Here is a 23,578-nt window from a genome sequence, read left to right as displayed (position 1 = left end):
CATGTGAAATATTTTTTTGTTTCAACACCTGGAGAGAGAGAAAGGCTGTTTAGGATGCAATAAAGTGCAATTAAAAAGCAATACTGTCCTGTACTTTAGGGGTTGTTTTGAATTGTATTGCACATTATGCTGCGTTTTTTTACATTGCAAAACAACTCAATAAGGGCTTACCTTGTCAGCAAGGTAGTGAAAGTAAAATTAGTGCTGCAAAATCAAACAGAAAACATACTGTATATATATATATATATATATATATATATATATATATATTATATATATATATAGATTATATTATCAAAAGTCTCATTCGCATTGCAAGTCAACGTAATTTAAATTATGCTTTCTTAAATTAAATAAAGAAACTGACTTACATGAGATCCAGTTTAGATTTTGTGGCATCATGTTGATATGTTTGAAAACAAGGAATAAACCTTACTATTTATAAAGCTTTATCTCTGAAGAATAAATATTAGCTTGTCACTGATTGTGTCAAGCTCTAAGCCAAACTAAGTCTAATTGGCCCCAAATCAAAATGTGTGATATAATTCGACATGTTCTGAGGAAAAGTTAGTAGTTGCTGATCTTGTTTTGGCCTAAAGATGCTAATTATTACCATTATTACCTTTACACATTTACAGCAGGTATGGTTTTCCGATCTGTGATTGGTCGCAACCATTCCTACTCGAGCAGGAATTGAACCGGGTCTCCGGCATGGTAGACGAGCGCACTAACAAGGACACTAAAGACCGCAGCCTCTTGAGGCCTGGGGAGTGAGGTTTACATGCACCGCTCTAACAGGCATATGTCCGTTACAGTAGTTCATTTTAAATGTATTTTGGCCCATAAACCTGAAATGTAATGTTCTTGAGGATTCTTCATCTGTATGTTTTGATCATATACCAATTTAAAGATTTACTGCTTTGGATTGATGATGAAAATCAAAGCACAGTATTCGAAAAACAGTAGAAAATCAGTAGACGAAAAGTCCCCAGATGACCTACTACTTCACTCAACTTGCAGATGACCCTACTTGCATTCAGTGGACACTTTACTATCCCATGATGCCACAGGAGAGGATTTATGAATGGCAGTGAAGCGATCACAACTGATTCTGAATAGCTTAATGAATTCCAATAAGTATTAAATTAAAAAATAATAACACTATCTTACTGCAAAGGTCTAATTTTTTTCTTTTCACCTTTTTTTTGAAAGGTGAAGTGCATCTCCCTATGCTGACACAGCACTAAACAAAGCTGAAAATAACTATTCCAAAAGAACATCGTCTGCTAACAGAGATAACATGCTTTTTTTCCAGTTCACTGTGATTCTGCTTTTTATTATGGGTTAAGGCCCGGACACACCAAGCCAACGGTCAGCCAATTCAATTTTTACGCCAGATGCAGCCGACATGAGGCGACAACACAGTCAGCTTTCATCACTGTGTAAGACTTGATTTTCCTGCTAAGACAAAAGCTGAGATAAAACAAACCCTGCAATAAAGCAATAAAACGGACCCTGAAGAGAAGACCTCAAAGACAGTACACAGTACATCGTCTTGTCCAAACTTTTCTCCTTCCTTATCTCTGCATCCCCCTCCCCCTCCTCCCCCTCCCCCTCCCCCTCAAGTACAAGCAAAAGTACTACAGTCAGATTAAGTAAAAGTACTAAAGTACTTGTTTTTAAAAGTACTTGAGTATCAAGAGTACAAGAGTACATTTTCTAAATATTGCATTACTACTGCCACAGTGCTTACATTGGTAAACACAGCAAACTCTTGAAGCGAAAACTATCATTAACTTGTTCAGAAAATTGAAATAGTCTGGCGAGGTGGGGCCACGGCTTGGCACTTTCCCGGGATGCGATATTTTTTTTCCCAGGATGGTAGGGGAAGACTCATGAATATTCATTAGGGAAGTCATCCCTGATTGGTCTGATGACCTACCCCTAACCCCACCCCTAAACCTACCCGTCACTGGGGTTAAGACCAATCAGGGATAACTTCCCTAATGAATATTCATGAGTCTTCCCCTACCATCCTGGAAAAAAAAATATCGCTCCCGGGATGGACCTGCTGCGTCTTCATCCATTGTTTCGTCCATGGTTTCGTCTCTTATCTAAATCTGACCATAGAGTTGACTTTGGCGGAAAGCTGAAGGTGATTGCTGATAGGCTGTCCCAATCAGTGGCGCCTGCACAATCCAATCACATTTGAGAGGGTTTCCGAGATGTTTCTTTTTTCCTTTTTTTTTTTTTTTTTTTTAGAAGTAGTAACGGGTACTCACAGTTATGGATAGAAATGTAGTGGAGTAAAGAGTACAATATTTGCCTCTCAAATGTACTTGAGTAAAGTCATGAGTACTCCCCAAAAATGATACTCGAGTAAAGTACAGATCCCTCAAAACTGTACTTAAGTACTGTACTCAAGTAAATGTACTCAGTTACTGTCCGGCTCTGTCTAATGTCATGATCATGTGAACTAAGTCAATTGTGTTGCTTCACTGTCATTCACCATGGGATAGTAAAGTGTCCATCGTATGCACACTTCAGAATCTCGCCAGAAGTAGTAGGTCATCTGGGTACTTTTTTTGCCTAATCTTTTTTGAGTACTGTGAATTCGGACATACAGTACTTATTTTGCCACATAATGTGGCAATTTCGTTCCCTTTTGTTCCCTTCTATAAGTGAAGTATGCGATTTCAGATGCAGCCACTGATTCAAACCCTGGAGTTAGGGAGCTGATTAAGGCCTAGTCCACATGTACGTGGGTATTTTTCTTCCTCCATTTTTAATGGAGGAAGAAAAAAAAAAGAAAAAAAAAGCCGCACAGCCACACAAGCACGGTTTAAAAAAAACTCCGTCCACATGAAAACGCAAAACCAAGATATGAACCGCCATCATGTAAATATCACTCGCAAAGGAGATAGCGGAGCACAATCTGATGTCAAACAAAGGAAACAATACGCACTCTGACGTCACAAGCCAAAATCCCCTGGCAGGAGTTTTCAAAAAAGTTCGGCTTCAGTGACCGGATACTACGTTTGCGTGTGGACAAACGGTTAAACCGCATATAAAAATCTGCCGTTTTGAAAATACTCGTGTTCATGTGGACTGGGCCTGAGACGCACCCGGCTCCTTTGCCATGTCATGTTCCCATTGGTTTATGGTCTTGTCATGTGGTTTTCAGTTGTGTCTTCCCATTGGTTCTTTGTGTTGATTACTTTCAGGTGTGTCTTGTTATGTCATTAGTCCTTGTGTATGCATAGGCATCATATTTCCATAGTCTTTTGTCAAGCTTTGTTCTCAGTAACTGCTGTTTGGTGAGTTTCATGTTCATGTTTCTTTCGTCAAAGTCATGTTTTATTTATTTTCAATAAATTGCACTTGGATTCAACTGTACTCCTATCAGTGGGCTAATGATGTAATGGAATTCAGTCCTTTACTGCAATAATTTGAGAATGAAAAGAATAGTGTTTTGGAATCTTGTTCAAAATTTCAGAACATCTGAATTTTTGCATTTTGTTATAAATATTGTGTGCTCATGTGTTCCCTTAAAATAATTCTAGGGCTTTCCTTCTGTTTACACATTCAACATGCTGGTGCAAAAGCTAAGCTGCATCACTTGTAAGTACTGATTTAGAACCAATTCAATTTGCATGATTTCAAGTGTTTTAACTGGTTGTTGTAATTGGATTTTCAGTGCTGCTGTTTCTGTATCAACATGGTAAGGCAACTGACATGTGCAGTCTCATTAAAGACTTTCAGGTGCAGAACATTTAAGTAATTTTACTTGTTTCCTCTCTTCAGGTGCAGAAGCTAAAATAACATTGGTCTGTGAAGGAAAATCAGCAGGTCTACACTGTGGTGAGTAATTAGTCCTTTAAGTTATATGTTTGGCTTTTGTTCCCAAATAGGACAGTGTGAGTGTGGGTAACAGGAGTTGTTTTTTTTCCTTTAAACATCAGATGTGGGCTTCATAAAGGTCATTAAAGCCAACTATGGGCGGACCTCTTGCAAAACGTGCACTAGTGGGAAACGAGCTAATCAGATCTCAAATAAACACTGCCGCACAGAAGCGTCCCTCTCTATAATGTCCGTTCGGTAGGTTTAACCAATAACATGGGAAAATAAGTTTACAATTTCAGTGTATGCATTAAGCACAAGATTCAAATTGTTTATGGTATATTAAGTACTTGTCATTGTCTGTCCATGAATCAGGTGTGATGGAAGAAAGAACTGTACTGTTCCTGCAGTGAACTCTGTTTTCTCTGATCCTTGTGTTGGGACTTATAAATACCTGGAAGTATCTTATGAATGTATCCCAGCAAGTAAGTCATTTCCATCGTTCACTTTGAAGTTTAATATTTTATAAAGGCGTCGCAAATGAGTATAAATATTTGCATATCTTGTACTGTATTTCTGACCTTTGTCCCCCCCCACCAAAAAAACTTGTAGAAAGAAGAGTAATCTGTGATGGTCATAAAAGCGTCATTAAGTGTTGTAAGTACTTTTCTTTCTGTATCTTTTTTACTATGCTGAGATCAGTGTAGCCTCATGTCCACAATGCTTTGAATGGATCAGTGCTGCAGTACATGTTGGCACAAATCGTTTTTTTTTTATTAAAGTGATTAATTGATATAGGTGTCTGTCACAAGGTAAAGGTGTTATTCATGTTCATCATGCCAATTATGGAAGGCGAAGTCTCTTAACCTGCCCTCATAAATCCGCAACCACAACAGACTGTTACTCTCCTCAGACCAGCAGCCTGCGTTCCAGGTACAGCAGCAGATACACTTCATCTAGATTTACTTTCAGACTTTAGGTCACACTGTCTTCAGCTATTTTTGAAATGTATACAAAATGTATCCAATGTACATTGAGAATCATTATCCTGTGTATTAAATAGCTACTTAACACATGGACAAAAAGACTAGTTTGAGACGGTAGAATGATACAAGCCACTGATAGTAGACAGTCTTTTCTAATTCCAATTTTTCTTTCTTAAGGTGCAACGGGAAGAAGTCTTGTCAACTAAAAGCTTCAAATTCATTCTCTGATCCATGTGTGGGTGTTTATAAGTATCTGGAAGTGACATACAGCTGTAAATAATATTGACCATCCTGCCGCAAATGCACCTTTATGTCCATGTGTCATGATTATGTCAACAAATGACAATGGAAAGCAAAATAAAAAGTAGAATCCAGATGCTTTACAAATGGTCTATCATGAATTTCAGCAACAACAAAAAAAAGTTTCTAAATGCTTAATTTTCTATATGATCTCTCTCTCTCGCTCTAATATATTTATATATATATATATATATATATATATATATATATATTTTTTTTTTTTTTTTTTTTGAGGTGATGTTTGTGGGATTGTCTGTAAAAGATATCAGGTTTTTACATTAATCAGAATAAGCAACTTAGTTTTGCAAATATTTCTTTTTATTGAATGGTGTAAAAATAAAGCTTTCAAAATGTGGTTTTCACAGTGATGCCATTACCATTTTTGGCTCCCAGAGATCCTTTCAGTGAACTTAAAGAACCACTGAATTGTTGAACCTATAAAGCACAAGAGTTCTTTCATTTATATTTCCTATAAAGCTCTTTTGTAAGAATTTGTATTGCAAAAAGCACTCTACACTGTAAAGCATCCTAACATTTTTAAATACGAAACAGCCATGGTCAATGGACTCAAGATGTTTACATTGACAGAAACATAAACAAATTCTACAATACAAATAATTCCCATACACACCCTTAAATACTTTCATCATATACCATTTTAATTGAAAAAGGAATAAAAGACCTCTTAAAATGATTATACCTACACATCAGAAATCTACTGTCTGCCAGAAGGTAACAATTCATACTCTGAATGCAGAGAATGCAATGGATCAGCTAAGATTGTATGAGCTTCTCTAAGAACCGATTGTTCAGTGATTCAAGTGACAATTCCTTTCTCCCACTGGTCTTCATCGCTATTTTAACCAAGCGTTCAAGCTTCGACTTTACCTGAATTGTAAGGTTACCAAACCGTAATGCCATATCTGATTATAACTGCCTGATAGAACAACCACGTAATTTTTTGGTCCACTCCATAAAGTCTAAGTCTAAAAAGTGGTGTTTCACGTCTTTGCTGCACACGAGAACAAACTGTATCCACATGAATCCCCCAACTAAGTGTATTATCCATATGGATACCAAGGTACTTGTAGGAACGTACTTGATGTTTCATGTAAAAGCTCTTGTGTGTGATCACCTAGATCTGGTCAAAAATCATCATCTTAGTCTTTTCTGTATTAATAAGATGATTTAGATCACAGCACTCTACAAACCTTGATACCACTGAGAAATAAACTGACAAATAAACTGTCTCACTGTGTCATCCGAGAATTTCACTATAAAATTATTATAATCACAACTTGAACACTCGTTGGTAAACAATGTAAAAAGGATAGGAGAAATGACACATCCCTGTTGAACACCTGTGCTGATATTTTTCAGCTCCGATAAAGTGTGATTGAATCTAACCTGTTGGGACCGGTGTTAAAGGGATAGTTCACTTTGAAATTAAATTTTGGTATGTTTTAGCTTACCTCAAGGGCATCCAAGATGTAGGTGTCTTTTTTTCCACAGTAGTTTCAATTTTTATATTTTTAGGTCAAACCGTTCTTGTCTGTCAGTCCTATAATGCAGGTCTGTGGTCACTGTCTCAAAGAGCATACACAGAGAAGTCCAAATTAAAACAATTCCCCATCGTCCAAAATTAAACAATTCCCCATCGTAAGTACACATTGATGGCCTAAGACACGAAACGAGCGGTTTATGTGAGAAAACGAACAGTATATCGTTTTTTAACTCTTGTACACAGCCACGTCCAAGTGATCTGAGGGCGCGCGCATCCTGCTGTGTGACGTGTGTGCAGACTGGTGCATAGATATACTGTATACTGTTGTTTAATTTGGACGATGGGGAATTGTTTTAATTTGGACTCTGTGCATGCTCTTTGAGACAGTGACCATAGACCTGCATTATAGGACTGACAGACAAGAACGGTTTGACCTAAAAAAATCAAAATTGAAACTACTGCGGAAAAAAAGACACCTATATCTTGGATGCCCTTGAGGTAAGCTAAAACATACCAAAATTTAATTTCAAAGTGAACTATCCCTTTAACAGCATCTTCTGAACTACGGCCCGGCCTGTATATGCGAATTGTAATGGGTCAAGTACAGAGTTAACTTCAGTCTTTAAAATGGACACCATATACTTCTCAAAACTTTTCTAGAATGTCAAGACTACTGGCCTAAAATCATTGTTTTCACTCAAACCTGTTATTTTTTTTTTTTATTTTTTTTTTTGGTAATGGAACAATTATAGATTTTTTCCATAGATCAGGTATAATATAAGAATCCACAGATTGCTGAAAAATTGGACACCATGCCACAGTAAGTTCTTCTGCACAAGATTTTAACAATAATGCAGAGATACCATCATGACCTGTGGACTTTTTGGTCAGTGCCGTCGCAGGTGGGGTGCGAGGCACTGTGACATTTACGACAGTGCAAGTATTCCACAGCGACTCTAGGGGTCGCTGTTTGACAAAAACACAATTTCTACACAGTGAGCCTTTAAAAAAACGAACGAAATGAATGCTCTGCCAGTTAACTGGAGATGTTTTATTTATTTGTAGAATTGATACATTCGTGCCGCGAGATGTTTTAAAAAATGGTGGGCACAAAAAAAAAAGGATAGAAAAGGAAGGAAAAAAACAGCAGGATTGCGAGGCCCCCTAGTGGCGCGAGGCCCTGTGCGGTTGCACAGTTCGCACAGTCTATGCGACGGCTCTGTTTTTGGTACACAGTCGACTGAAGATTAAACAAGCTTTCTGTTGGTCCACAGTGACCCTATCAGATGTGTTCTCGATTACAAGTGACTCAAAAGCTTCTCTACATTCCAGTGCACAGTCCTGTGTGTCAAACCTGAGGTAAAAGTCATTTAATTAATTTGCTTTCCTCAGGTCATCATTACATTAGTAATAAGATGGTTCCTTTGTATTCATTTAATGGTGTCCCATAATTTCTTAGAATTCGTAGACATAAAACTCTGTTCTATAATCTCTTTCTGTCTTTTCCTAGCATTTCTTAGCAGACAATTCAATTCCTTCTGGATCAATCTCATAATCACTCAATCATGTTCTCGAAAGGCTTGTTTTTTCCGATTTATACAATATTTGATCTCCTTTGTGATTATACGGCTTATTATGTGGATAAACAGTCACACACTTTTTTTCCAGCACATTGAGCCTCATTCACCAAACTCTTCCTAAGAATTTTCTTAACTTTGTACTTTTAACTTCCTAAGAAAAAAGCCTACGTCGGATTCATGACATGTTCTTAAACTGCTAAATTGTTCGCAGCTGTGTTCTATAGGATTGATGAATCCCATATGGAAGTAAAATAATGCCAAATGTTTTTGAAACAAAAAAGCCTGTTGAATCACACTGTTGAATGAATTTGTTCTAACTGTTGCTGGTCTTCGTCAACATCACGCGCTTTTGCACCCCCTGCTGGTGAGATTGACTAACAGCAGATGGAGAGTATGCTCGGTAATCTACTGCTTTTCCTGCAGTTCCTGGATGTCAATGTTGAATTTACTGTCGAATTTGAACCACTGAATTTTTGGAAGCGAATTTGCACAGCGAAATAAAATAGACCGAAAATTGCCTGTTGAATATTATAGGTTGTATTTTTAAACAGTTTGAATATTTTGGAAGTGAAATATGAAAGGTGAATATGGATTATTGAATTTTTAATAATGAAAATGTGTTTGAAATGTTTTTAATTGAAATATTCACAGCTTAAATATTCAACCATGTTGAATTTCAGCCCATAAAAATGCAAGCCCTAAAAATACAATGCATTAAAATGCAAGCATGGTTAATGCAATGCCTATTTTTTTCAAGTAGTGCAATTCAACAGGCTTTTTTATTTCAAAAACATTTGACATTATTTTACTTCCATAATCCCACGTCTTCGTAATTGAAAGCGCGTGCCAGTTGTTCCTAATTAACATAAGAAAACGCCCCGCAAATGGAAGGTGATTCTGTCAGTCTTGTTTGGAAAATGTTAGCAACATGTCCATCTCAGGTGGCTAATTTGTGCTTCCTTTGAGTCATTCATGTAAAAATCTGTTTATTTAATTGTTTTTTTGTAAAGTTGCAAGTCACTTATCCTAGTTGTCCTGGCATACAATGTTTTGCACAACTTCTAATTTCCTTAAATCTTTTTAACGGAGATGAAGAGAGTGCATGTTAGCATGGCCACAATAGATACGTTCATGGGAAATACTCTAGGTTAAAATAAACCACAATTACAACATAATACTCAGAGGTTGCTTTATTGCTGCAAATAACTATCTGTGACTTTTTGATATGCTCATTGTAAGTGGTGTTGGGCTTCTTCTAATCTTATGTTCAATGTAACTCAGAGTATAACAAATGTCCAGCTTGATGAGGATATAGTCAAAGCTTTAACAGGTAAACTGAGAAGACAACGTAATTCTAATGCATATGCAAATTATAATACACATATTCAAACATGGATACAAAAAAAGTTAATCATTGGTTAATTTTATATAAATTCTTCTTCCCTTTCACAGATTCTGTGATAGCAGTCTTCAAATAGTATCTGAACCACAAGCCCTCACTTACAGAAAATGCGAGTTCTGCTCGAAGTGATCGTCCACTTGAAGATAAAGATGTGACATTCGAACTCTTCTGTTTCTTTGGTTCATCCTTCTGTAGGCCTAAATTTACAAATAATGCATTATTCACTTCTGCATATTGTTTTTCCGCAACTTTGTGATGCTTATTTTTTTAGTGATGTAATATTCATAGTAGGCTACTTTTCAGTAATACATATAACAGAAATGTTCTACAAAAAAATTATAAAAATAGCACGCCGTAGCATTTTACTGCTCTTTCATGTATTATAATAGATTTTGTTCAAGAGATTATATATGCTGCTGTACTTCTTTAATGTACTCTAGGTATTTATTTTGCAGTGTACTGTACACAACAAGATAGTATATTAAAGTGTTCTTGATTTCAAAGTGTCTTAGCATTTATATTAAATAATTTTTGCACTTTTAAATCTACCATTTTGAATACTGAAAAAAAAAACAGCTTTATAATAAACTAGCAGTGTAATGCTAATACATTTCTAATGAGCTCAAATGCTATGAAATGTTCTTGAAGCACATTAAAATGAAGCTTCAAATATATTTCTTTATTTTTATTTCTTTATTTTTCAAGGATAACCCCTTGAGATGCACCATCTCATTTTCAAGGGGGTCCTTTACATTACAAAGAAACCAGCAACAAAATGGAAAATCATAATTAAAGTAAATACTACACAAGACTATAAGAAACATTTAAATACAGTAACATTCATACACACACACACACACACACTAACAATGCTCCCACAAACCTAATCCCCCCATTTTTAGCCCATACCATAATCGAAGAAATCAATGAGCCATCTGCGAACATGCAAATACAAAAACAAGGTATAAATATGCTTACACACTTCACTATACGCATACAGGTACATAAATGCAAACATGTACAATATAAACAAAAATAATAAATAAAATTAAAATTAAAAGAAAGAGAGATCAGAAACAGGAACACAGTGTTTGAAAATAAGTAAGAAGAGATGATTTGAAAACATATAAAGTAGTTATAGATCTGAGCGAGCAGGGAAGATTGTTCCAGTCTGATGGAGCTTTAAATTTGAACGCACGACGACCTACTTCTTTGCAAATTCTAGGTACATAAAAGAAGAGCTGATCCGTATGCCTTAAATTGTACTGTGTATTAAAAGAAATTAGGTAACATTTCAAATATGGAGGGAAATGCAAGTGAATACACTTAAAAATAAGTAGTAACCAGTGAAATTGCCTTCTTGCCTTGGGAGCCAGCCAGCACAAAGACTCATACATTTGGCAATGGTGAGTTCTATAAGGACATCTGAGCACAAATCTACAAAGACTATTATAAAGTACTGAGATAGGACGAAGATTTGAATCAGTAGTATTCCCGTATATAGTATCAGCATAATCAATTATTGGAAGTATCAATTGCGTAATTATTCTTTTTCGAACCTGTTGTGAAAAGCAATCAACAGAGCGATAAAGTGACTTCAATTGACCATATATTTTCTTGCAGATTGAATTAATATGAGGTTTGAAGGAAAGCTGAGTATCAAGCCAGAGACCAAGATATTTAAACTCTTCAACTTTTGTTAAAGCTGTTCCATCGAGAAAACTAATAGACCAGCTTTTAGATATAGGCAAGGAATTAGGTCGAGAGCAAAACAACATAGTGTAAGATTTGTTTTTGTTCAAAAGGAGTTTATTAGAAGAAAACCATTTTTGAACTAAGTTAAAATCAGATTGAAGAGAGTATTGAATTTGTGAGACTTGAGCACTGGATGAATATATTACAGTGCCATCTGCATATAAGTGAATTAAACTATCTGGACAGATTTGCGGTAGATCATTAATAAAAATGGAAAATAAGAGAGGACCTAAGGATGAACCTTGTGGAACTCCTTTATCAATAATTTTGAAGCCAGACTGGCTGCCTTGAAAAGTAACACATTGACTTCTGTGATGAAGAAAAGAATTAAAAAATAATAAAGAGTCAGAAGAAAGACCAATAGCATATAATTTGTCTAAGAGAAGATAATGATCAACCATATCAAATGCTTTGGTAAGATCAATAAATATAGCACCTGTCAGCATATTACTGTCTGATGCTGACAGTATGTCGTTTGTGAATTTTAAAAGAGCAGTGGTGGTTGAAAAATTTGAACGAAAACCAGATTGATGTGGAGATAATACATTTTGGTCATTAAGATATTTAGAAAGTTGATTAAAGATTAATTTTTCAAAGATTTTTGTTACACTATTGATAATTGAAATAGGTCTGTAATTATTAATATCTGTGATATCACCTCCTTTATGAAGAGGAATTACTCTGGCACAATTCCATGATCGAGGTGTTTCGCAAGTCGCCAATGATAAATTAAATATATCAGCCAATGGAAATGATATAACATGAGAGGCAAGTTTAAAGAACTTGATCTCAAGACCATCTGGACCAGCACTACATCCAGGGTTTATGCCATCAATAACCTGCTGAACATCATCTGGAGTGATAATATTAAAGCAAAATGATCTATTAAACCTATTTTGAGTCAGAGAAACATCAGAGTGAGAAGGAAATGAAAAAGAACTGCCAACTGTAGAGAAGTGCTGGCTGAAGGCCTCTGCAATTAATAAAGGTTCACTAATAGTTTCATTATTTACTCTAATAAGGGAAATAGGGTTTTTTATGGGTTTGTTAGTTATAGAATTAATTCTCTTCCAGAATTGCTTTGGGATCTTAAAGTCAGTTGATAAACAATCCTTATAGTAATTTGCTTTAGCATTTAATAGTTTTACATTTATTCCTTAGTTCTTTATAAGCATCCCAATCAGCATAATCATTTGATATACGATATTTTTTCCATGCCTTGTCTCTTTGTTTAAATAAGTGTATGAGATCTCCTTTGATCCAAGGTAAGTGTCAACCCTTAACCTTGATTGATCTCCAAGGAGCATGTTTATCTATTATCTCAACAAATTCAGTATAAAAGTAATTCCATGCATCTTCAACAGATGGAATTAACTGAAATCTCTCCCAATTTACAGTGCCCTCCACAATTATTGAACCCCCTGGTAAATATGATCAAAATTGGCTGTAAAAAATAAATCTGCATCGATTATCCTTGTGATCTTTCATTCAAAAAATGTGCAAAATTCTAACCTTTCATTGAAGTAAAAGAATTGAAAGTGGGGGGAAATCACATTATGAAATAAATGTTTTTCTCCAAAACACGTTGGCCACAATTATTGAAACCCCTAGAATTTTTTACGAGTAAAATATCTCTGAAGTATATTCCCATTAATATTTACCTTTTTTAGTACACCAGGGTGACTAGGAACATGAAACTGTCCAGCTATGACTTCGTGTTTCACAGAAGTTTAAATATGAGGAAACACAAAGGCCAAATCCCCTTAATCATCCATCACAATGAGTAAAACCACAGAATACAGTTCTGATGCGTAGCAAAAGATTGTTGAGCATCACAAACTAGAAAGTGGCTGTAAGACAATAGCTAAAGAATTGAAAATCCCCATTTTGACCATCAGGGCAATAATTAAGAAGTTATAACCAACTAAAGATGTTATGAATCTGCCAGGAAAAGGACGTGTGTCTATACTGTCTTAATGCACGGCGAGTATGAAAGTTTGAGTGGCCAAAGACTCTCCAAGGATCACAGATGGAGAATTGCAGAGATTAGTTGAGTCTTAGGGTCAGAAAGCCTAAAAAAAAAATTATCAAACAACCCCTACATCCCCACATGTTGTTTGGGAGGGTTTAAAAAAAAAAACTCCTCGCTCATCCAAAAACAAATTCCAGCAAATTTAATTGTCAGACACGACTGGATCTTCAAACAACACAGGGTTCTGTGGTCAGATGAGACTAAAACAGAGCTTTTTGGCAGCAAACACACTAGATGGGTTTGGTGAACACAAGGATAAAAAGTACCCCATGTGTACAATTTAATATACCATTGGATCTTTAATGTTGTGGGCATATTTTTCTGCTGGAGGTCCTGGACTTCTTGTTCAGATACATGGCATTGTGGATTCTATCAAATATCAACAGATAAAAAATCAAAACCTGACGGCCTCTGCTAGAAATCTTATAATGGGCCGTGGTTGGATCTTCCATCAGGACAACGATCCAAAACAAACATCAAAATCAAAACAAAAATTTGTTGTGGAGCACAAAATTAAGCTTCTGCCATGACCGTCTCAGTCCCCTGACCTGATGAGTGGGCTGAACTGAAGAGGAGAAGCACCAACATGGATCTGGGAATCTGAAGGATCTGGAGAGATTCTGTATGGAGGAATGGTCTCTGATCTCTTGTCAGTTATTCTCCAAACTCATCAGGCATTATAGGAGAAGACTCAGAGCTGGTATCTTGGCAAAAGGAGATTGCAAAAAGTATTTAATGAAAGGGTTTCAATAATTGTGGCCAACGTGTTTTGGAGAAAAACATTTATTTCATAATGTGATTTTCCCCCCACTTTCAATTCTTTTACTTCAATGAAAGGTTAGAATTTTGCACATTTTTTGAATGAAAGATCACAAGGATAATCGATGCAGATTTATTTTTTACAGCCAATTTTGATCATATTTACCAGGGGGTTCAATAATTGTGGAGGGCACTGTATATCTAGTATGTCTTGAATAAAGTGTTCAGGATTAACGTTATTCCATTTCCTTACTGTATTCTAACTGTAGTTTAAGAAGTATGTGTATATTGTGAATAGCTTAACTTAATATACTTGAAGTTGTTTCAAAATAATACATTTAATATGCACTTAGAAGTATAATTTAAATATATTAAGAATGTCCAAAAAAACACAATTTAAATGTAGGCCTACTTCCTTTTGACCTGGGTTCTCATTTGTTGACACATGATCAATAATAATTACAGATTCATTATAATCGTTAATTTAATTTAAGATGAACCCCATATTTCAATTTATTGTTTTGTTTGGTCTTGCTGGGGAATGAATGAAAATACCAAAAACTATTAGCGTGCATTTGACATCTATAATTTAGCCCGTTTTCATTTAAAACACACACAAAACATATCAAATAAATGTATGTGGTAGGATAATAACAGTATTATTTACAGCTGTATGTCACTTCCAAATGGACACCCCAACATGGATCAGAGAACTCAGAATTTGAAGCATTTAGTTGACAAGACTTCCTCCCATTGCACCTAAGATAGGGTAAAAACAACAGCAACCAAAAATATTATGTATTATTATTATTAACATAGCTTGCCTTGTGTATCATTCTGATGTCTATTTGTTTCAAATTTAAATTCAAATAATTTTTATATCTATATATTCATTTGTAGCTATTTAAAACACAGGATAATGAATGACAAAATGTAGGCTACAGTATAAGGGTGGGCGATATGACCAGAATCTTATATCGCAATACGAGTAATTTTATTATTATAATAATTATATATAGTTATTTAAATTCTCATTTGCATATTTGCAGTGTCGTGTCATTGATTGACAGAACGAAGCACGCAAAGTGATTACATAAAGACTCTAGCGTTGCGCATACTCATATTACATACTGTGTATATCAGATAGTAAGGCTACTATGAAGTTTTCCAGAATGGACTTTTCGGACTGTAAAGGTAAAAATTAAACATATTTTCTTCACTCCAGTTCACTGTTTCCCATTAACATTTGAAATTTCCCCTCAAACGCTGAAATGTAATAATAAATGATAAGCATCTACTCGTAACATTCTTCTAACACCACATCGTTTCACACTGTATGTGTGTTTATGCAACTGGCTGCTGAATACATCGGAGTTCCATTTGATCCAAGTCATCAGTGTTCGGTTGCACCTGGCTAGTTACCATGGTTACTAGTAAACATCAGGACGCTATGGCGAGACGGGGCGCAGGTAATTTTACCCATTACCAGACATCTTTTTACAATCAAAAATAAAATGTACTAATTAATATATTTTATTTTTTTAACAACTTTCAAGCTCCACTGGTCGCGTTCGGCAGCTGCCAGAAACGTCTTATGTTCCCAACGCACTTTGCGCCTAATCGCATGGGCAATGAAATGCTCGCACTGCACGGCTCGACTGACTCCAAGAAACTAGGACCTGGATGTTACGACAACCACACGGTATGCATGAAAGCAGGGCAGTTAGTAACTTATAAGTTAAAGCTGCAGTCCGTAACTTTTTTGTGTTCAAAATTTACAGAAATTGTATAATGAGCGAGTACATCATGTAATTGTCTTATCCTGAATAAATCCTATAATATTTATATTCGGCTACTACTTAGCCCAGCACGTGCGTGACTCGTGACATAAACAGAGAGAAGTAGCTCCGGCTACAATGTTCTTCCGCAAGATGCATGAAGTTCTGTTTATTTACTGCTAGAGCTCCGAAAGTTACGAACTGCAGCGTTAAGCAACATGTTAGCCTATTCTTTTCATCTAACTTATCAGTTCACAGGTGGGCACTCTTATATATGACCTCCAACACAGACCTGAGAGTAAGAGGGGGTATGTGTTAGGAGCCCGCACTGCACCACGCTTTCTGCCTCCATTTAAGGTACGTTAGGCCTATATTTTTTGCATTTCTAAGTAAAATCACAACCATTTTCTTAGTTTTTATTAAAACAATCACCTGTTTTTATAGACAGCCACCCCTTCACCACAGAAATACCAGCAGGACTGGACGCAGTCTAAAGTGTGTCCTCCAGGAAAAACTCCCTTCAATAGTACCACTGTAAGATCCAGACCCTCAAATGCAGACTCCAGCCCTGGGTATGATCTTTTTTAACATTTGACTATGAGTCTATCAAAAACTGTGTGTTTTGGTAACCAAAGCAACTAATCTAGAACAATAGTTTTCAACTTTTCTGGCTCCATTGTCCTCAACAATAATCGAAGGCCCCGTGATTTTTCCAGTTATTCCTGATTTACTGAAAAAAAATGATTAGGGATTAAGTAAAATATGCTAGAGCTTGGAATAATGTATTATAACTTCTAAAATGAATTTTCCCCCATATTTATTCTATTATTTATATACTGGGTTGAGGCAAAGCACATCTAAAGCATTAACTAAAAAGAAATGTGGGGTCCAAAAATGAAAGTGTTTCTTTCTATTTTCTTCATTTTTGTATTTAATTTAATTGTTTTGCATTACAAACCATATTACCAATAACAATCAGTGAATGTTGAATTGAAAAATCAGCATGAATTTCAGAATGACCATCTTGAACTCTACAAGTATGTGAACCTGATGGTGATGTTCTCCGGCATTATTTGGGAATGATTCAAAGAGCATCTATGTGCTTCTGTATAAGCAAGATCATCCTAAAATGTTTAAGTCCACGTTTAAAGTAAATGAATCCCCAGACTTTCTATGTATATCTTTTTTTTTTTTTTAGTCCAGGGACATATGCTCACAATACCATCCCAAACAAAAGGGTGTCGTGGCCAATGAAATTCGGCACTCCAGACTGGTCAAACGTGCCGTTGCTGGAGAGAAGAGCGCTGCGGACAGAGGTACAGATATGTCTGACACTCTTCTGCAAATTACAAATCAAAGAAGCAATAAAAGTATCTACACAACAGCCTGTTGAGCTTAATGTATTTTTCCTTGGCTGATATATTCTTTTCAGTTTTAACTTCGTGTGTTTTGTCCATGCAGCTCCTCCATGACAAAGAGTTTAGGAAACAGAGGAACAGGGTGGCATATCTGAGCTTGTTTTACTGATGACTCTAAAATACTTCCACAAAAATGCAGTGTGATTCTCAATGTATACAAACATTAAAGTATTAAAGACAAGTTCTACTTGTTTCCCATTTCCATTTCATAATATGTCCAGTTTGAAACCATATTTTTGAGGTGTCCTATATTTGACACAATCCAGGTACATTACTTAAAATGTAACTAATGTAGTAGTGTGTAAAGTAACAAGACACAGGACACATGTTTCTAATGGAGAGGTTTACTTTATCCCCACGTTCTGGTTTAATTTTCAACTTGTCCTTTTGAAACAACAGCTTAAAATAAACAATAAAACACATGTATTACCATCATTCACAAATGAGTAACAAATACGCACAAATCAAAAGAGAACGTCATGTTTCTGATGTGTGGAGAACTGTAAAAACTAAATGACAAGGGAAGGCTTATCAAAACAAACTGCCAAAGATCAACTGTAAGGGGTGTTACTCTTTAGGGAAGTTGCCTGTGTGAATTCCATCTAAAATTTGTGAGATGTACAGAACAGTCTGTCACAAGAATCCAACGTCAGTAACATGATGGACCACTGTGTTTCCAAATTGCAGTTGTTGAAGACTCCAAGTGTTAGCTGTTACTTCAAGGGGCACAATGTGATAAGCAAGTGCTAAGAAGTCATCATTCGTCATAACCTGCTGATGTAGAAGTAGCCGAGTCAAATCAGTTTTCACTTTTTCCTTCTCACTTTGGGCTTTTTGACTGGCCGTAGGTATGGGTTGTCAATCATGTTTTCCTCATTGGCTTTCCCTGTAGGGACAGAACCACCAGGTGGCAGCACTGCGTTCTCCTTATCTGCACCTGAGTCATCCTAGAAATGGAAAGAAAAAAAAAAAATATATATATATATATATATATATATGTAACATTTATAACATTATAAATTAATAAGAATGTACTTCTCTCTTCCAATAGTATGCATTATATGTATATAAATAAATACAAAATATATGTATGTGTGTGTAAATAAGCACATTATTATTAATTAGGGGTTCAAGCATGAAATGCTGAAACCCTATTGTAATTGTAAGGATTCGGAAAACGCATCGTGCAGGCCAAACCGTAGGCCTAGAGACGTGAAACCTGGCCAGATGGTAGGCCTCAATTTGGGGACAACCTATCAGAGTATGACCCCGATTGGCCCATAGGTGGCACTACAGCAACCAAAAGTACAAAATCGCTCATAACTCTTAGGCCGTTTGACCTAGACTCAAGTGTCTTGCGCCACTGTGATCCCTGGCTCAAGGCGGACAAAATGGCTATCTCCAAATTCGATGTCGCATTTTGTCCAAAACCTACTTTTGCGAACTAGTCCCTGGTTTTTCGCCCGATCGGAACCAGACCAGTCTAGGACAATTCTCTGGACTCTCTAGATCAATAATTATCGAAAAAAAGTTGAACTTTTGCATTTGGGTGGCTGCAACAGGGCCAGTTAGAAAAGGGGCGTGGCAAAATACACTAAAAAGCCTATAAATCCTAAATGAAAACTCAGAACTTCACCAAAATTGATGAGCATATGTGTCATAACATCATTAACAAGCGTGCAAAATGTTATGGAGATCGGACGATAAGTGGAGCTATAACTGTTAAAAAGCTTTAAAACCATATATTTCCTATGGTACATTGCCTGTATTGGCTGTAAATGGTGTTTTCCATCTATTATGTCAGTGGTTACATGCTTGCTAAATAAAACTTAATAACTTTTGATGCTTTTGTGCTTAAAGGCCTTAATTGTTTGAACCCCGATAAATGCTGCTTGCAGCTTTAATTTATTTTATTATTTATATGTATATAAAACATTACAATAAAAAATATAGAAAAACAACAGAAAAGCAAACATTTTCTTGCATAAAACAAACATTTTGACAAGGAAAAAAGCTTTAGGCTTGCCTGAATGATATGACTGGGGTTGTTCTCTGTGTCTGTCTGGTCGTCCTGCTCGGATGAATCCGTCTCCTCCAGGGTCTGTAGCTCTAGTTCAGAGGGCAACAGGGCGCTCAAGTAAGGGATGGAGCTCGGCCTGGCAGCGATCACTGACAGATGAATAAGCAGATGAATAAACATTCACTAGGAAGGCAAAAGGTCAGTCAAAGTAAAATGGGAAACTAGTGATATATGGGACAGAAAAACTCACAAGGAAATGCACTGATGTCATCCTTAAAAAGACTTTGTGTCTCTCCGGTCTTGGCCATGAAGCGTGTGAGAGCACGCTCCACATCTCTCCTTTGTGATGCCGCCTTCTCTCTCACCACCTGGTAATCTGACACAGGCTCTCGAAAGGTCTAAAACACACAAAAGTGAGATATGCTGAATGTATGTGCTTAATGTTAGCGGTTGTTAAGCTGAGTTAAGTTGCACAATAACAGGGCAACAGGTAATCAATAGAGGACTTACTGGTGTTTTGATGTATGTATGAGGATCTGGGAACTCTGGGAAGTGGCTGGGGATGTGTGCTGGATGAGTGCGCTTATGTCCAGCCATGAGGGCTTTTGGGACCACTGGAGCATTTGTTACTGGAGCTGTTCAAAGCAGAAGTGTTGTACATTTAAAAAGGAACAGTTAAAGCAGATCATATAAGATAAATGGATATAAAAACGGAGCACATACGTGCAGTTATGACCATCCTTTGTGATCTTTTGGCATACACTGGAAGAGTATCCACATTAAAACCTGCAAATGTGACAAAGTGAACCTCAGATGAAAATGTTTTAAACACAGAGAAGTACAGAGCCCCTTAAGGGACCTTAAAGAGAAAAAAAATGTAAAAAAATATAGACTTTTTATAGTAATACAGACTTTTTTTGCATGCTCACACAGTAAAACTTCCGTTTTATGTATACTATGACCTATTTCCATGTGCGTCACTGCCATTTTACTATGAAGTAAAGAAGAGTACTGATGTGCATGAATTAATAAAGGTCTATTTGCTAAAAATTTGGCTTTAGTTAGGGCGGTATACCTCTAATAGCACAGCCACTTATCCTCTGTGACGGCTGAGAAACTGCTGTGAAATGGGCTGATGCCACAATACGGCTGTGTGCAACTGTGCATTGTCCTACTTGCCAAGTTCAAGGGTCCATTTAAAAAAAGACAGATACAGTAAAAGTGCTCAAACTGGCTTTCGTTAAGGCAGATGTCAAATTCCCCTGCGCATGTGAAAAGTTTCTTGTGCGCACGCAAAAGTCTGTACATTTTTCATTTTTGCAAAGGTCCCTTTAGGGGCTCCGTAAAGAAGTGAAATAATTTATACTTTAACTATATATCGATGAAAGGAGAACCAACCCATTTCGACCAGAGTGATGACCACATCAGAGAGTGTAGGGGTGCTTCTAGCTGTGTGCTCACAGTTTGCCTTCGCACAACGTCCAACCTCAGTGATATCTATCACAAGACAATAAGACTCTTAATAAGGAAAACCACATAAAATAAACTTCTGTTCATTTTGAATTTGAAATAAAAATTCTAACCCAAGACTAATAGTATAATTATGAAATAAACAATAATACAAAAAATGTAAATGTAATACATATACACACACTTGTATACAGGTATATATATATATATATATATATATATATAATTTGTATCATGCTATTTACAATATACTAAAAATAAGATAATTAAAATGATACCATGGAATTAGCAGGGTATGTTTTGTTAGTAACAGAAATTCCAGGAACTCAAAGTGTTTCTTACATTCCTGGATAATATTTCTCTAAAGCTGGGTTCACACTGTACGATTTATAATAGTCCTTAATGACTGTTGCTTGTCATTGTACGGACATGATCCCTGCTAAAAGCCATGTCACACTGTAGGATCTGTTATCATTAATGTTAGACTGGTGACTAGCAAACAGACAGAATTTCTATCATTCATTTTGCGTTAATTAAAAACCAAGACTTGTGTGTGCAGTAAGTGGCGATTTGCTGTTGTCTCAGTCTCACTTATTGCCTCAATAACAGACTCCAATCAGTTTTTGAATTGGCGGTTGTCGTAGGAGAAGCCGCACTGCAGGACTGCGCCTCAAAACTTCTGGCACTGCCAGAATTTTGTCTGAGGTCAAATTTGATTCCAATGGTTATTAATCAGCTGCCCACTGCTCTGGGTGTGTGTGTTTAATGCTCACTGCTGTGTGTGTGCACAAATTCCGAGTGAGGGACACCATACCTGGATAAACGTCACGTCACTTTTACTTTACAGTGTGAACCCGGCTTTACATCCCTGGATGGTCTGACACATTTGACAAGCCTCACAGGTGACCTGCTTAAGATAAATGAAGGACTCACAGCTCTGTATCATCTCAGTGAGTGTCTCCACCGCAGCTTTCTCTGCGCTCTCAAAGCCACACTCCGTCAGCAGAGAGCTGACCACCACCTGCAGTGTGCGTCTCCGAGCCAGCTGATAGTTCTCTGTAGGACTTGAGCTGGTCTTACTGCTCCCGGAACGCTGCAATTATTAAAAGAACAGAGTATTAAAGATTAAAAAAATATTGTTTGGCCGTCTCAAAAACAAGTGTTGGTTCCTGCCATTTATGGTTCAAATCAAAAAGTTGAAACTCAGCCTTAGATGTTTTGCTGGTTATCCAGCCTGGTCAAACTGTGAGACAAGTTAAACATTGTAGGGACAGTGGTAGATTTTTGGGTGTGTGTCTGTATTCCAACAGCATTTCTGAGCATATGATGCAAGACCACTAAGTTTTACACTTTATGCTAACAGACACTGAACTGTTATTAGATAGCTCAGCAAATGTATTGCCACATATCGTTTCTATTTATGCATAAAAAATAAAAAAAAATAAAAAATAAGTGCTTGCATATGAAACAGTGTCTACTTTTAAATATAGGAAACATTTGCCCTTAAACATGCCTTATATTCAAACAGATTCATAAAGTTATTGTTGTTTGGCTAAGCTAACAGGCTGCAAGCAAGAGAAACGAAAGGAGATATTTACGCTTCCGGAGTTTAAAGATCCGCTCCCCATCATTACAGGGTCTGCCATTTTTTTTTTACTCTAGTGGTTTTCCCTCTGGTGTTTAATATTCGCAAATAAACTCATTGTGCGTTCTGCGTTTACTAAAGACTGTATTTGGTTTTTTTTTGTTTTTTATATTGAGTGAAAATGGCAACCCTATCAGAATTTCCAACAGGGCCACCGGAAGGTTGTTGTTTTCGGTGTGTTTCCAAAGTAAAAGTCAACTAATAAACTTGCAGACGTATAGAGTAAAAAAAATATATAGATAGATAGATTTGTGTGTGTTGTCTTTGAAGTCATCTATATGCTATTGAACGCCTAAACGTTGAAAAATGTACTTTTAGTAGATATGCATATTTACAATTGCTTTAAAATACAGAACAGTTTGTTTGGATGCATGAACTTTGACTTGAACAACACAATATATGGGACGCGTTTCTCCAACATTCATTTAAAAAAGCATGATTCTAAAACTAATCTTAAACATTCTATAATGTTAACTGTTAAATGATAAGCGAGAAAGCTTTGTTTGCTCATTTATTTTATTTGTTTGAACAGAAGAGGGCATTTTAGCTACACATGAACTCCATTTTGTAAAGCAAAAACCAAGCCAAGGATTAGAATCACTTTCTTACAGAAGACGCCTCATCTTGTTGAATAAAAAGGAAAACAATCAAATCATCCTACAGTATAGAACATCTACTTTAAAATCTCATAAATTATTTAATAGGCCTACAATATTTTTTAGTTATCATTAAGACCGGCATTCAAATATTTTTTTAACCAATCTTAACATTTACATCATTTTATAGGCTATTACTTAGTGAAATTATTTGATTTGAAATGATTTAGAAATCGTGATATTGTGATTATACTTCATTATAATTTTATCTATAGTTTTTAACAGTAGGAAATTAAAACAAATGTGCATATATGTTTGTTCAAATGTAAAGCTTTGCTGGAACAATATGTATTGTGAAAAAATGCTTGAATTGCAAATGTTTCTTTACAGGTTACACAGCAAAAGTGGCACAGAATAGCTTCTGAAGTGGTGTCGTTGTTTAATGCTGCTCAGGTGGCATAAATGCATTTACACAGTAATTTTAACAGTATAC

General features: G+C 36.2%; 3 protein-coding genes across 4 annotated transcripts; 2 read left to right on the top strand and 1 right to left on the bottom strand.

Moving 5' to 3' along the window:
- Positions 1-3,265: 3,265 nt before the first annotated feature.
- LOC307146207 (L-rhamnose-binding lectin CSL3-like) lies at positions 3,266-5,232 on the top strand. The gene is made up of 9 exons (XM_079850083.1): positions 3,266-3,317; positions 3,564-3,621; positions 3,698-3,721; positions 3,805-3,861; positions 3,963-4,098; positions 4,216-4,325; positions 4,453-4,497; positions 4,653-4,773; positions 5,004-5,232. The coding sequence occupies exons 2-9, from the start codon at positions 3,591-3,593 to the stop codon at positions 5,104-5,106; spliced, it is 627 nt and encodes a 208-aa protein (XP_079706209.1). The 5' UTR covers positions 3,266-3,317; positions 3,564-3,590; the 3' UTR covers positions 5,107-5,232.
- A 10,340-nt stretch (positions 5,233-15,572) lies between these two features.
- On the top strand, positions 15,573-17,576 carry LOC307145347 (ciliary microtubule-associated protein 3-like). 2 transcript variants are annotated; one of them, XM_079848413.1, is made up of 6 exons: positions 15,573-15,627; positions 15,715-15,860; positions 16,195-16,293; positions 16,402-16,508; positions 17,135-17,252; positions 17,398-17,576. In XM_079848413.1, the coding sequence occupies exons 1-6, from the start codon at positions 15,582-15,584 to the stop codon at positions 17,461-17,463; spliced, it is 582 nt and encodes a 193-aa protein (XP_079704539.1). In that variant the 5' UTR covers positions 15,573-15,581; the 3' UTR covers positions 17,464-17,576. The 2 variants fall into 2 exon arrangements, with proteins under 2 accessions (XP_079704539.1, XP_079704538.1); XM_079848412.1 differs by having other exon boundaries at positions 16,381-16,508.
- A 106-nt stretch (positions 17,577-17,682) lies between these two features.
- On the bottom strand, positions 17,683-22,643 carry taf8 (TAF8 RNA polymerase II, TATA box binding protein (TBP)-associated factor). The gene is made up of 8 exons (XM_079848411.1): positions 22,443-22,643; positions 21,778-21,937; positions 20,773-20,871; positions 20,098-20,160; positions 19,885-20,009; positions 19,625-19,772; positions 19,381-19,523; positions 17,683-18,301 (listed from the first exon to the last, which is right to left on the bottom strand). The coding sequence occupies exons 1-8, from the start codon at positions 22,488-22,490 to the stop codon at positions 18,161-18,163; spliced, it is 927 nt and encodes a 308-aa protein (XP_079704537.1). The 5' UTR covers positions 22,491-22,643; the 3' UTR covers positions 17,683-18,160.
- Positions 22,644-23,578: the final 935 nt, after the last annotated feature.

This window comes from Squalius cephalus (genome assembly GCF_949319135.1).
Source record: "Squalius cephalus genome assembly, chromosome: 18".
In the NCBI taxonomy this organism is placed as follows: Eukaryota; Metazoa; Chordata; class Actinopteri; order Cypriniformes; family Leuciscidae; genus Squalius; species Squalius cephalus.
The sequence above is the reverse complement of the archived record's forward strand: the minus strand, read 5'-3'. Positions and strand labels throughout refer to the sequence as shown.

Excerpts from the sequence above, each read along its gene's own strand:
- LOC307146207 (XM_079850083.1), top strand. The coding sequence starts at position 3,591 with ATGCTGGTGCAAAAGCTAAGCTGCATCACTT. Across the intron at positions 3,622-3,697 it reads AAAGCTAAGCTGCATCACTT|TGCTGCTGTTTCTGTATCAA; the intron begins GTAAGTACTGAT and ends TTGGATTTTCAG. Across the intron at positions 4,774-5,003 it reads ACCAGCAGCCTGCGTTCCAG|GTGCAACGGGAAGAAGTCTT; the intron begins GTACAGCAGCAG and ends TTCTTTCTTAAG.
- LOC307145347 (XM_079848412.1), top strand. The coding sequence starts at position 15,582 with ATGGTTACTAGTAAACATCAGGACGCTATGGCGAGACGGGGCGCAG. Across the intron at positions 15,628-15,714 it reads TATGGCGAGACGGGGCGCAG|CTCCACTGGTCGCGTTCGGC; the intron begins GTAATTTTACCC and ends ACAACTTTCAAG. Across the intron at positions 15,861-16,194 it reads GATGTTACGACAACCACACG|GTGGGCACTCTTATATATGA; the intron begins GTATGCATGAAA and ends ATCAGTTCACAG.
- taf8 (XM_079848411.1), bottom strand. The coding sequence starts at position 22,490 with ATGGCAGACCCTGTAATGATGGGGAGCGGATCTTTAAACTCCGGAAGC. Across the intron at positions 20,010-20,097 it reads AAGGATGGTCATAACTGCAC|CTCCAGTAACAAATGCTCCA; the intron begins GTATGTGCTCCG and ends TGCTTTGAACAG. Across the intron at positions 19,524-19,624 it reads TGACATCAGTGCATTTCCTT|TGATCGCTGCCAGGCCGAGC; the intron begins GTGAGTTTTTCT and ends TTCATCTGTCAG.